This window comes from Myotis yumanensis, unplaced genomic scaffold, assembly GCF_028538775.1.
Source record: "Myotis yumanensis isolate MYYU_CA2020_CCGP unplaced genomic scaffold, mMyoYum1.0.hap1 SCAF_16, whole genome shotgun sequence".
Taxonomy (NCBI): Eukaryota; Metazoa; Chordata; class Mammalia; order Chiroptera; family Vespertilionidae; genus Myotis; species Myotis yumanensis.
In genome coordinates, this window is record NW_027223767.1 from 22,941,254 (window position 1) to 22,955,699 (window position 14,446).

Here is a 14,446-nt window from a genome sequence, read left to right on the forward strand (position 1 = left end):
ATCTTTAAGAATTTCTCACAGGAGTTCAAGCTCATGTTCAGGGAAATTTGTTTGCCTCCTTTCCAGAACAGCTTCTGCTGTTTAGTACCTACCTATTTTGGGGAATATTTTCTGGAATGGGTAACAAGTAGCAGTGCTTCATTGCCCTAGTTCACCCTATTCTCACATGCACTGTGCACAAGAATGAACTGTTTGCACAAGCCTCTTTCTTATAAGGTGGTTTTAGTATGACCATAACCTAATTCTATTTGGATTCTAATGCTGTAACAAGTACAGTCTTACTTTACTCATATATTTTTTAATTGCTGGTAATGTACAAAACCTTATATCTTTATGTTGTTATTGTTTCTACCTAGAGTTATTTTTGTCAGCACAAAACCAGTTCTATTCCCTCAGCTGGCTCTGTGGTTTGGTTTAGTGCACTCCTTCTGTCACCAAGTGTACACTGTGTTCTGTTTCTTTCTTTTCCTTTTATGCTTTTGACCTTGGTATTTTGTTATTGTTGTTAATCCTCATCCAAGGACACTTTCTTTCCATTGATTTCTAGAGAAAATGGAATGGAGGGAGGGAGGGAGAAAAAGAGAGAGAGAGATAGAGGAAACATTGATGAGAGTGATACATCAATTGGCTGACCACGGCTGGTGATTGAACCCCCATATGTGCCCTTGACTGGAATCGAACCTGTGACCCTTTGGCCTGAGGGCCAATGCTCTAATCACTGGGCAACACCAGTCAGGGCCTGACCTAGATACTTTTTGAGTTTCATTCGGCTTCTCATTTGTATGGAGAACTTCCCAGCCTGTCTTTGTAATAATATTCTACTTTTCCTTTTTTCCAACTGCCACTGGTCATTCAGTTGATGAAGCCTTTTCTGTTCTTTTTTACTAGTTCAATTTTATATAGTATTTTTTTAAAATATATTTTATTGACTTTTTACAGAGAGGAAGGGAGAGAGATAGAGAGTTAGAAACATCGATGAGAGAGAAACATCAATCAGCTGCCTCCTGCACATCTCCCACCGTGGATGTGCTCGCAACCAAGGTACATGCCCTTAACCGGAATCGAACCCGGGACCTTTCAGTCCGCAGGCCGATGCTCTATCCACTGAGCCAAACCAGTTTCGGCTATATAGTATTTTTTTTAATTTAAATTTTTATTGATTGATTTTTAGAGAGAGGAGAGGAAGGGAGAAATATCGATTTGTTGTTCCACTTATTTATGTATTCCTTAGTTAATTCTTGTATGTGCCCTGACCAGGGATTTAACCTGCAATCTTGGCATATTAGGATCACGCTCTAACCTACTGAACTACCTGGCCAGGGTTTACATAGTATTTTCTGAAAGTATATTCAACTATAGAAATTAGTTATGCTCCCCCCTCCCCCCTATTTTGACAAACCCATTCTCCTAGAAGCATGCTACTATAAAACATTGGAGATGAGCAGATAAGGCAAACACAGAGAGCACTTCTCTCCCTAACCATAAGAGTTAGCGAATACTTAACTGTTGCTTGGCATTTGCCAAACACTTCATATGAATATCTAGTTTAATTCCCATAACAACTTTAGAAAGTTAAGTATTATAATTGTTGCCCCCACTTTACACATGAAGAAACTAAGGTTTAGGATCTTGCCCACAGTCACCTAGCTAGTAAGAGGCAGAGTCTGGATTTGAATCTAGGTCTGACTTTAGAGTTTAAACTTTAAACCAGAATGTTAACTGACACTGACATTTTTATTGTGAGTAGCAAGGTTGATTTAAAAATAGAAGAAAATTTGTAGATATTTGCTTATTTTTAACAATTGGAAGGGAAGACTAGGTAATTTTTATTAATCATATTTGTTGGAGGTGAAGATTTTGTTCCTTTTGTACTCATCTTAGTTTTGATTCTTTTGTGTTAACTATGTAGTTAAGTCTTTTTATGTTTATATACTTGGCATTTGATAAATGGATAATATGTGAATGAAGGTAATTAAAACAATTTTTCTGTTTTTCTTTAGGGTGCTCTTTGTGGCATTTGAAACCACCCACTTGCTCTCGCTTAATTAAACTTAAACAATGGAATACTAAAGTAAATCTTTCTAAATGTGTTATTGCTCTTGGTGAATTTTCAACATTGAATTCAAATTTGAGAAGTAATAATTCTACTGTTGTGGTAAGTATTAGAAAGCTCATTCATTGTAGAGTGTTTCCTTCACATCTTTTAGAGAAAAAAAATTTGGATATCTACTATTGTAGCCTAAAAAATAAATCTCAGCTAAAGTAATATCTCTTTTAAATACTAGAGCTATAAAAACATTTTAAGAATTAATGCTAGCCAGTTTCAAAAGATTACATTATATAGTACATTTAGATACTTTATAAGTCAGCATTTTAATCTAGTAAATATGTGAAGTACAATTACTAGTTGAAATAGAACAATTGTTTTAAGTCCTTAAAAAACTAAGCAAATGCAGCTTTTTGCCATCAAGATTGTTTTTAATAACATTTCCATCAAACTTACATTTAGTGATGAAAACTAATATTGACTTACTAGAAGTCCGGTGCATGAAATTCATGCCTGGGTCGGGGTGGGGAGGGGTTCCTCAGCCTGGCCTGCACCCTCTCCCAGTCTGGGAGCCCTCGGTGGCTGTCTGAATGACGGCTTAGTGCTGCTGTCACTGCACTTGCCAGCCATAAGCCTGGCTTCTGGCTGGGGGAGCACACTGACCACCAGGGGGCAGCTCCTGCGTTGAGCGAATGCCCCCTGGTGGTCAGTGCACATCATAGTGACTGGTAGTTCCACCGTTTCATCGATTTGCGTATTAGCCTTTTATTATATAGGACTAGAAGCCCAGTGTACAAAAATTTGTGCACTGGTGCGGGGGGGGGGGGGGGGTCCCTCTGCCCAACCTGTGCCCTCTCACAGTCTGGGACCCCTTGGGAGATAACCACCTGCTGGCTTAGGCCCGCTTCCCTGGTGGCAGATGGCACGCCCAATCCCGCGGTGTCTGCCCCGTCTTCCCCGGTCGCAAATGGCAGGCCCGGATCCCGCGCTGGGTCGGGCTGCTGCTCAGATTGTGCTGCTGCCTGCCCCGCCCACCCCGCCCAGCACATGGCAGGCCCGGATCCCGCGCTGGGGCGGGCGGTGGCTCGGGATCGCGCTGAGGTCCCTGTGCCCTGTGGATGTTCAGGCTCCAAAAGCGTAGTTTTTCTTTCTTGGTTTTGTTTTTACTTCTTGAAATTGAAATGTGTTAAAATATTTTTTTTAAAGAATAGCTCAAGCACCCAGTGAGGCCTTAAAGCCTGGGCTGCTTGCTTGTGTTGTCTGAGTCTAAGCTCGCCGCGCTGGAGCGCCCCCGGGAGACGGGACCCCGGCGTGGCTCTGTCTCCTTCCCGAAACCGCATGCACAGCTGCTGCCAGGTGCCCTGCTGTCCTCCTTCACTTTTTGTCCCGAACTTGCCGGTCACTCCTGGTCTCTGTCTGATGTTGGGGGGGGCGGTGTGTTTCTTCCTGAGGGCCGTCCTGGTCCTGGCCCTGGGCCTCCACTTCCTCAGACCCACCCCCAATCCCCACGCCGGGCCCGCCTTACAGCAGAGTCTCCCGCCCTCCCCTGTGCTTGCCGCTTTCCTGATGCTCCTTTTCGCTTCCAGAGCCGTCCGTCATACTGTGTCCCACGCCCTTTCGCTCTTCTGTGGAGATGCCCAGGCCTTTTTTCCTTTGGGGACTTCCAGGGCTTTCTTCAGGTTTCCTTTCTGAGTTGTTTTTCTGATTTTTGACCTGGGAGCCAGGCCTCCTGCACCTGCAAGCTGCTGCACTTCCTCTAAAATCATTTCTCCCTTAGGCCCCAGTCCCTCAAACCCCCCTGGAAAGCACTGGTCGCTTCCTGTGCCTGTGCGCTTCCTGCTCCCGGCATTTCAGGTAAATGGAGTCAGACAGCTGGGGCCTTTGCTCCGGCTGCTTCCCTCAGCTCCATGTTTGTCCTCGCCGCCCGCAGCATGTCAGCCTGCGCTCCTCTTTGCTGTCACCCACTCCCTGTGGGGACATAGTTCTGGGGTCGACACCTATTTTCTTCTTTGTTGTTTGTTTTAAAATAACTTCTCTAATGTATTGGTGCCTAGTTCCAATAAGCATAAGCCTGATGCTCGAGTAGGCAGGTTCGTGTCTCCTGGCTGTGCACCTGGGGCTCGCAGCTCCAGTGTCCATTCTGAGGAGCTGCCTGCGCCCGGGGCTCCTACCCCCATGGGGGGGTGTGCTGCCAGCCTCTCCCTGTTGTGGGGCGGGTGGCGGCTCAGGATCATGCTGCCGCCCGCCCCGCCCGCCCTGCCCCACACATGGTAGGCCAGGATCTCACACTGGGGTGGCCAGCAGCTGGGGATTGCGCTGCTGCCAGCCCCAGGTGGGGCGGCGCAGTGGGATCTGCCTGCAGTATGCAAATTAGCCACCATCTTTGTTGGCCGTTAATTTGCATATCACGCTGATTAGCCAATGGGAAGTGTAGTGAAGGTACGGTCAATTACCATGTTTGTCTATTATTAGATAAGATTATTGACAAAGTAATTGGTAGTGTTGTGCTTAATGTTAATAGACAATGTGGGTCAGTTATTGAGTATTTTATTCTTTATTTCAGTTTATGGGGAGAAGAAAAGATTTTACTGAAGAAGTAAGAAATCTTTTGCTGGAGGAAATTACATGGTTAAATCCTGAGTTTTCTTTGAGGAAATATTTTCCATTGCTTCTAAAAAAAAAAGCTGAGCTCCAAGTACTCTCTGAATGTCATTGTAAACAAGGTTAGTGATAATTATTATCATTTATGTTAATATTTCACTTTTGAAATCACTAAGAGATTATGGCTGGTGTGGCTCAGTTGGTTGAGCATTGTCCCATGCACCTAGAGGTCATAGGTTCAATTCCCAGTCAGGGGCACATGCCCATGTAGCAGGTTAGATCCCAGTGAGGGGCATGCAGGAGATAGCTAAATAGATGTTCCTCTCTCATCATCGATGTTTCTGTCTCTCCCTCTCTCTCTAGAATCAATGAAAACATTTTTTAAGAAAAAGAAAAAAAGCACTAAGAGTTAGCCATTGACCCTTGGAAGTGGTCATCATGAAGAGAACATTGCTTATGGTTGGCAGGGAGAATTTATTCAACTGAAGTAAAGCATCTTGTGCAATGCAGTGTTAGCCCCTGCTAGCTTCCAGAGATGCCAGCCCAAGATAGCTATTAATAATTCACTTAAGGAAAGCCTTAAATGAGATAATTTGAACTTATTTGCTTGTATAAAGGCAGTCTAAATAAGATATTCAGCTTGCTTTCAGCATGCCATATTTGATTCTTACCTTTCGTTTTATAGTAAGACAATTGGATATTTTGAAGTAATACTAAGATTATTGGGTATTAAAATTTTTTTGATTAGTAAGCATATGCATTTCTATTATTCCCCAAATAGAAAATCCACAACTAGAGCCTGATGTCAGTCTAAAGGAAACCAAAAGGAAACGAGTGGAAACCAAAAATCATAAATCAAAAAGAAGGAAACCAAATGAGTATTCAGAAAATCCAGAAAATATAAATGGAAAACCAAAAGAACTGGAAAAAACACACAACTACACTGGGATAAAGCTAGATTCTTCCAGAAGTCTGTATTCTAAAACACGCAGGAAGACACAAACTGCTGTGAGTACATGTGAAGTGGAAAGTGAAGCAGTAGAAGATTCTGATGTTCTGATAATAGATGATGACAAAGCATCTACATCAGAAATATCTTCTGTTCCTGGTAAATTAGTTCTTATCTTTTTTTTAAACCTGTCACTTCCCCTCTCTCAATATGTGCTCATTGCAAATTCAAACAATATATATGTATAAATAGAAGTGGAAGCCTCACTAATGAGAGTCTTATAGATAATCTTATTAACATTGCTTTTTGATCTTTGATTGTTTTTCGCTTCTGTAAATATATATGCTTTTATAAAAAATAGGGATCAGCCCTAGCCGGTTTGGCTCAGTGGATAGAGCATAAGCCTGCAGACTGAAGGGTCCCCAGTTTCAATTCCCTGTCAGGGGCACATGTCTGGGTTGCAGGCTCGATCCCCAGTGGGGGCATGCAGGAGGCAGCTGATCAATGATTCTCTCTCATCATTGATGTTTCTATCTTTCCCTCTCCCTTTCTCTCTGAAATCAGTAAAAATATATTTTAAAAAATAGGGATCATATTATACATATTATTTTACATGTATTTCTCATATTTCTTACATGTTCCCATTCAGGGTATCTAACTTTTCCTAAGTACCTTATTAAATTAATTCATCTATTTATGTTGCTGGCTGTATAAAGCCCATTAGATCATTTGGTCTGGCCCTGCCAAGGCATTAGGGGTGAGTTAATGAAATGTTTGACCAAATAGAGCAGGCTAATTTTTAAATTGATAATTTTGTATGGCCCGCAAATGATATTATAAATATCCAAATGGCCCTTGGCAGAAAAAAGGTTCCTCATCCCTGCTTTAGAGTATGTTTTGATATTTGTATAGCAAGTCTATCATTTTTTTAAAAAATATATTTTATTGATTTTTTACAGAGAGGAAGGGAGAGAGATAGAGAGTCAGAAACATCGATGAGAGAGAAACATCGATCAGCTGCCTCCTGCACACCTCTACTGGGGATGTGCCCGTAACCCAGGTACATGCCCTTGACCGGAATCAAACCCGGGACCCTTCAGTCCTCAGGCCGACGCTTTATCCACTGAGCCAAACCGGTTTCAGCAGTCTATCATTTTTAAAAGCAATTTTCATACATCTCTACTATGAACTATAGTTTCCCTTACTCTCATAAATCCCATTGAGGTTTGATTTTGCATTAGTTTATAGATTAGTTTGGAGTGAATTGACATCTTTACAACATTCAGTTTTTCTCAACAGCAAGTGTAACATATCTTTCCATTTAAACTGGATGATTTAGTTGGGCATTTTAATGTTTCTTTTCAGTGGTCAAAAAAGGCTCCTCTAAAATTATGCTGTCTTTGTTCTTTAGATATTTTTTATGGTAAAAATTATTTTTTGTTTCTAGGATTATTAAAAATTTAAATGTATACTTTTAAACTTTACTGTCATGAGACTTTATGGTGGTTTTAAAGGGGAATTTGATGTGAAGAATTTTAAATGTAATATTAAGTTTTGAAATTGCCTTGTTGGCATTTTGTAAATATAAATATTTATACAAATAGTAGTTATTGTTACATAAACTAATATAAATGTCTAAGAATATATGTTTATGTCAAGGAACAATACTTTAATGTGTATTTTTTGCTTTAGATTCTGGAACTGAAGACATGCTTTGGACAGAAAAGTATCAACCTCAGAACTCCAGTGAACTCATAGGCAATGAACTTGCTATAAAAAAGTTACATAGGTTGGTAAAATTGAGATATAGTTAATGAATATAGTTTTAAAATTTTTATTTATTCTAAAATCTATAATTGTAAATTATTATAATTATGAAGAATGAACAAACAAAAGAATATTAAGTAAATATCCCTCTATTGTCCCTAGTGGTAAATTACTATTAAAGGTTTCTTGTAAAACCTTCCAGAAAAAATTTTATGCATATATTAGTTCCTTCTTTCATATTACTATTAATTCATGCCCATTATCTTTTGTCTACAATTCTAACATTCAAAATGTTCTGAAGACTGAGAGTATATTAACTTTATTATATAAAGTTTATTGTAGTCTTTATTGATCTCACTTGTAGGAGTTTATACATTTTTAAAAATGAAAATATTAAGTGATTATGGGTGTACTGTCACATACCTCTTTAGAGGTATTATGTAATAAAAGGGGCCCAGTGCATGAATTTGTGCACCTTGAAAGGAACTGTGGGCTGTGAGGCTGTGGTGGGCCCAGGGGTGGGTCTTGGCCCATCCTCTGGGCCTCCGCCGGGTCCTCCCGCCATGGCCCCTAGTCCCCCCTCTGCCGGCAGCCCTGCTCCTGCTGCTTCCACATGCTGATGGTGCCGGCCCCACTCACACCCACTGATGGCACAGAGCGATTGGGGCCAGCGCCAGCAGCAGGTGCGAGAGGCAGCTGCCAGCCCCTATCGCCTGCCCCTCAGGATCAGGGGGAGGTGGAGAAGCCCTGAGGGATGATCAGGGCCAGCAGCCACCGCTTGCACTTGCTGATGGTGCTGAGTGATCAGGGCCGGTGCCAAGCGCCAGCAGCAGGTACAAGTGGGGCGGGCAACAGCAGCAGGTGTGAACACTGGGCAGAACCGCGGCACTGGGGAGCAAAGAATTTTCAGTAATCACCAGAGGCTCGCCCCAATGACAGTGAGCGGCACTCCATCTTGGTCTGGCGCCCCCACTCACATGCTCCACCATCCCGCCGCAGCTGACGCCTGCCATGTTCTGCGCGCGCCCCCTGATTGTTCGCTTGTTCCCCCATTTGGTCTATTTGCATATTAGTGTTTTATATATAGGTGTGGTATATACCACATTACCTTTCTAATATCTGAAAAACTCTAAATTCTAAAACCCACTCGGCCCAGAGGATTTCATATAAGGAATTGTAGCCCATACTAAGGGTGAACATCTTGAACTTGGCGGTGTTCTAAGTACTTCCATTGTTCTTAGCTCATTTAATCCTTAGAAAAATAGTCTGAGGATATAAATTATAGTTGTCCTTATGTCATAGATGAGGAATGAGGCCTAGAGAGGTTGAGTATTTATCTAAGTTCACACAGTTAGAAAGTGATAGAGCTAGAATTTAAGCTCAGGTAGTCTAGCTCTAGACCAGTGGTTCTCAACCTTCCTAATGCCGCGACCCTTTAATACAGTTCCTCATGTTGTGTTGACCCCCAATTTCATTGTTACAAATTGAACATAATTAAAACATAGTGATTAATCACAAAAACAATATGTAATTATATATGTGTTTTCCGATGGTCTTAGGCGACCCCCGTGAAAGGGTCGTTCGACTCGAGACCCACAGGTTGAGAACCGCTGCTCTAGACTAAAACTTAATCTTTATACTTAGCATTATATATTAGACATCGTTCTTGTTATCACAAATCTACCTAAATTCTATTTAGTTGCTGTGTATTGTTTCTTGTATGGGTGCAAAAGTATATCTTTTCCCCTACTGATATACTTTCAGGTTTTTCCTTTTAGAAGCTAATATAAACAATGTTGCAATGAATGTCCTTTCATATATAGTCTACCTATATTCTGTGAATTATTTTTATTAACATACATTTTATTATGGCAGTTGGTTGAAAGATTGGAAAAGAAGAGCTGAATTAGAAGAAAGACAGAATTTGAAGGGAAAAAGAGATGAGAAGCAAGAAGGTATTTTGAGTCATTTTCCCCATTTCACTGAAAATTTTTAGTATTAGATTATCTAAAAAATTTTATAAAATTTCTTACTCATATTCTATATTTGGTGTTCTAGTTTTTGCACATAAAATTTCCAGCATTTACTGGCAGGAAGTTCATGGGATTTTTTTAAAAATTTTTTTTAATTTTTTTTTTTTTTTTTTAAGTTTGTGGGATTTGATCATTGGGTTTGGTGAGGTATAATTGCCGCCTAAGCAATTATCATTTTATATGCATTTGAACCATTTTTCAGATCTGTCGGATAGCTTTGACTTTAAAGGCAGTTCAGATGAAGAAGAGAATCGTCTCTGCAATACTGTTCTCATAACAGGGCCAACAGGAGTGGGGAAAACTGCTGCAGTATATGCTTGTGCTCAGGAGCTTGGGTTTAAGGTCAGTCACAGCTACAGTAGAACAATGTTAATGAATTAAAAGAAAACATAAACCATTTTGCCTTTTTTCATGTATTCTTCCTTTAGATATTTGAAGTGAATGCCTCATCTCAGCGCAGTGGTAGACAAATTCTGTCTCAACTGAAGGAAGCTACTCAGTCCCATCAAGTAGACAAGCAAGGTGTAAATGCACAAAAACCTTGTTTTTTCAATAGCTACAACATAGGCAAGTCACCAAGTAAGTAAATTATTATTATTTTTTGTCATAACCTTTTTTTTGTTGTTGTTAATCCTCACCCGAAGATATTTTTCCATTGATTTTTAGAGAGAGTGGAAGGGAGGGGGAGAGACAGAGGGAAACATAAATTGGTTACCTCCCTGCAAGCATCCCAACGAGGACTGGGGATCGAGCCTTCAATGAAATCAAACCTGGGACCCTTCAGTCCAGGGGCCGACATTCTATTCACTGAGTCAAACTGGCCAGGGCTATTTGGATACTTTGAAATACAGTTTGTACAGGAAAGGTATGAGAAATGCTTCATTCTGCCCTGGCTGGTTGTTACTTCTCTTATTTCATTTCAGATTTTATTTATTGGGTTCTCTTTTTTTTCCTATGAGTCTGGTTAAAGATTTGTTAAATTTGTTTATATTTTCAAAGAACCAGCTCTTGGTTTCATTGATCTTTTGTATTGGTTTTTAGACTCTATTTTATTTATTTCTGCTCTCATCTTTATTTTTTCCTTTCTTCTAATTGGGCTTTGTTAGTTGTTCTTTTTCAAGTTCTTTTAAATGTAAAGTTAGATTGTTAATTTGAGATTTTTCTTGTTTTTCAAGATAGGCCTATGATGCTATGAATTTACCTCTTAGGACTGCTTTTGCTGTGTTGCATAGATTTTAGGTTGTGTTCTCATTTTCATTTATTTTAAGGTATCCTTTTATTTCTTCCTTGATTTCATTGTTTAGTAGCATGTTATTTAGAATCCATGTCTTTGTGTGTTTTTCAGTTTTTTTCTTGTGATTGTTTCTAGTTTTATACCATTATGATAAGAGAAGATGCTCGATATGATTTTATTTTTATTCAATTTGTTGAGACTTGTGTTCTAACATGTGGTCTATCCTAGAAAACATTCCATATACACTTGAAACAATGCATTTTCTGCTGCTTTGGGGCAAAGTGCTCTGAATATAACATTAAATCCATCTGAACTGATGTGTCTTGTAAAGCCACTGTTTCCTTGTTGATTTGCTGTCTGGAAGATCCATCCATGGATGTCAGTGGGGTGTTAAAATACCCTAGTGTTACTGCATTACTGTCAATTTCTCCCTTTTTGTCCATCAAGATTTGCTTTATATATTTAAGTGCTCTTATTCTGGGTACATACATGTTTACAAGGTTTATATCCTCTTTTTGGATTGCTCCCTTTATCATTATATATTGTCCTTTTTCTCTTAATATAGCCTTTGCTTTAAAGTCTATTTTGTCAAATATAAGTATTGCTACCCCAGCTTTTTTTTCCATTTTAATTTTCATGAAATATCTTTTTCCAGCCCTTTTAGTCTTTGTGTATCTTTCCTTCTGAGATGGGTCTCTTATAAACAGCATATATATGGGTCTTGTTTTCTCATCCATTCAGCTACCCTATGTCTTTTAATTGGAGCATTTAAGCCATTTACATTTAATCCAAAGTCTTGAAAAGTGTATCATATATTATGTTCAGTTTTTGTTCTTATTTCAGATGTGTGGGTAAGTTAAGTCTGTTTCTTGGCTAGAAGCAGAACCCTATCTATTTTTCTTTTTGTGCTCATATTGTCTCATCTTTGACTAGGAGGAAACATTTTTAATTAGCTTGTGTCCTTTTGACATAGCCCCAGTAATGTTAGATATTTTCTTTGCTCTCTGGCTTGTTAAGATGTCCCAGACCTAAAATGAGCTATTTCTCCAAAGAACCGATTCTTTTGGTGGAAATTCCTTTATAAAGAATATATTGATCCCTAACCGGTTTGGCTCAGTGGATAGAGTGTTGGCCTGAAGACTGAAGGGTCCCGGGTTCGATTCTGGTCAAGGGCACATGCCCTGGTTGCAGGCTTGATCTCCAGTGTGGGGTGTACAGGAGGCAGCCAATCAATGATTCTCATCGTTGATGTTTCTATCTCTCTCCCTTTTCCTTCCTCTCTGAAATAAAAAAAAAAAAAAAAGAATGTATTGATAGCCCTGGCTGGTATGGCTTAGTTGGTTGGAGCATTGTCCCATACACTGAAAGGTCATGGATTTGATTCCTGGTCTAGGCACATACCCAAGTTGAGGGTTTGGTCCCAAGTCGGGGTGTGTACGGGATACAACCGCTCAATGTTTCTCTCTCACATTGATGTTTCTTCTTTTCTTCTCTCCCTTCCTCTCTTTTTAAAATCAATTGTAAAAAGCCCTGGCCGGTGTTGTTCAGTGGTTGGAGCATCCACTTGTGTACCAAAGGGTTTTAGGTTCGATTCCCAGTCAAGGGCATGTACCTGAGTTGCAGGTTTGATCTTCGGTCCCCGTTGGGGTGTGTGTCAGGGGGCAACCAATCGATTTGTCTCTCTCACATCAGTGTTTCTCTGTTTTCTCTTTCTCTACCATTCTCTCTCCCTCTCTTCCATTCTCTCTTAAAAATCAAAGGAAAAAATATCCTTGGATGAGAATTAATAAAAAAATAAAACCAATTATTTTAAAAAAAATAAAGAGAATATATTGATAACATTTAACCAAGTATTTCTGAGTACCTTAAAATAAAAATTGGGCCCTAGCCATTTTGGCTCAGTGGTTGGAGTGTTGGCCTGCAGACTGAAGGGTCATGTATTCAATTCCCAGTCAAGAGCGCATACCTCATACCTTGGTTGCAGGCTTGATCCCCAGCCCTGGTTGGGGCGCATGTAGGAGGCAACCAATTGATGTGTCTCTCTCACATAGATGTTTCTCTCTCTCTGTCTCTTCCCCTCCCTTCCACTCTCTCTAAAAATCAAGGGGGGGAGGGGGAATATCCTTAGATAAGGCTTCAAAATAATAATAAATAAAATAAAAATCAGCATGTATTTTCTAAAACCAATCTATGGACCGATGCCAGTCCATGATCAAGCAATCCTTGGTCTATGATAAAAGTAGAAAAATAAAGATAAACTAATGAGGTTTTTAAAAAATAAATAGAAAAGTATTCAATATAAAGAAATATTTTTTATTATAAGATTATGCATTTCCTTTTTGTGGTGTTAAAGTGCCCTAATTTTATTAAATGATAGTGATGGCTATAATTTTTCAAACTCAAAATTTTCTACAAGTTTTTTGAACACCTGTAAAATTCAAGATAGATGATAAGATCTGTGGAGATAGGGGGTTTCAAAAAAGAGTAGGGTACAGTCATGGAATTGTGCCCAATGATGGTGCGTGAAGAATATTCTGCACCAAGGCCATAGGATAATAATTTGGACATGTAGGGACTGAATCAGGGTACTTAGAGGGAAGAGAAGGGCATGTCCTGGAATAAAGGCCGAGCCATCGGCTTCTAGTGGAGGAGGGATTAACCATTTATTTTTTTTTTAACTTGAATCCAATCTCTAAAAAAACGTATTCTGTTTTTGAAGTACCAGTTTACTGTTAGGTTAAGCTGAAGTCGGACAACAAAGTTCTGTAATGTGCTCAGCATGTACTGTTACCACTTTTCTTGCAGCCTTTTCTGAACGCACATAGGTATAGAGAAAGTGAATGGAGGGGTTATGAACATTATTTGCTTCAAGAATATATATTTCTTTGGAAAAGAGTGTCTTTTCCAAATGACCTGTTTTACCTTCTCTTCTGATAGAATAAGTAATAATATAGTAATATTTGACTATTGAATATTGGAATGTAAGAATGAAAGAAAATCTCTGTATCTTTGTAACTGGTAAGAGTAGAAATATAGACTGTGGATAATTCAATTTTGCTGTTTAATTTTTAGAATACTTATCTTTAAGTGTAATTTGGTTTTGGCAGAAAAATTAAGTTCTCCTAAGAAAGTTGTTACATCACCAAGGAGACTTCCTCCATCATCACCACAAAGTAGTGGACCAAAGCGAGCACTTCCACCTAAAACACTGGCAAATTATTTTAAAGTGTCTTCCAAGCTAAAAAATAATGAAGAAATAGGAGAACTTCCAGAAAATAATAAAGGTATGTAATTAAATAGACATTTTTTAATCCTAATGACCCTGGTACATAAAGATAGGATCAGCCCTGGCTGGGTAGTTTAGTTGGTTAGACTGTCGTCTCCATAAGCCAAGGTTGTGAGTTTGATACTTGGTCAGGGCACATATAAGAATTATCCAATGAATACATACATAAGTGGAACAACAAGTTGATGGCTCTCTCTCTCTCTCTCTCTCTCTTAAAATCTATAATAATAAAAGTGTAATATGCTAATTAGACCAGACGTCCTTCCGGATAACCTTCCCGACGAACCAGGGCTGTGAGGGAAGCCTGAGTCCCGGGTGCCAGAGGGAAGCCGGTGCTGGCAGCTGGGGGAAGGGAGGCCTACTCTTGCACAAATTTGTGCATCGGGCCTCTAGTTAAATAAATAAATAATGGTCATATTTCATGGGTTCCTATTGCTATCTATTAAACTTCAGCTATGCTGAAAGTCCTTCATATAGGAGTTTTGATGTTTTATTTCAGTTTTAATAGGTGATTTCAGTTTGAACTTAT

The 14,446-nt window shown here is 39.5% G+C and overlaps 1 protein-coding gene across 1 annotated transcript in view; it reads left to right on the forward strand.

The window, feature by feature from the left end:
• The window catches only part of ATAD5 (ATPase family AAA domain containing 5), a 43,213-nt gene that overhangs the window by 17,559 nt on the left and 11,208 nt on the right, over nt 1-14,446 (forward strand). The window contains exons 8-15 of the mRNA XM_070394062.1: nt 2,001-2,155; nt 4,611-4,770; nt 5,430-5,756; nt 7,290-7,386; nt 9,240-9,319; nt 9,600-9,739; nt 9,826-9,976; nt 13,739-13,915. Coding sequence (XP_070250163.1) covers nt 2,001-2,155; nt 4,611-4,770; nt 5,430-5,756; nt 7,290-7,386; nt 9,240-9,319; nt 9,600-9,739; nt 9,826-9,976; nt 13,739-13,915 — 1,287 coding nt within the window. The remainder of the gene's footprint in view (nt 1-2,000; nt 2,156-4,610; nt 4,771-5,429; nt 5,757-7,289; nt 7,387-9,239; nt 9,320-9,599; nt 9,740-9,825; nt 9,977-13,738; nt 13,916-14,446) is intronic.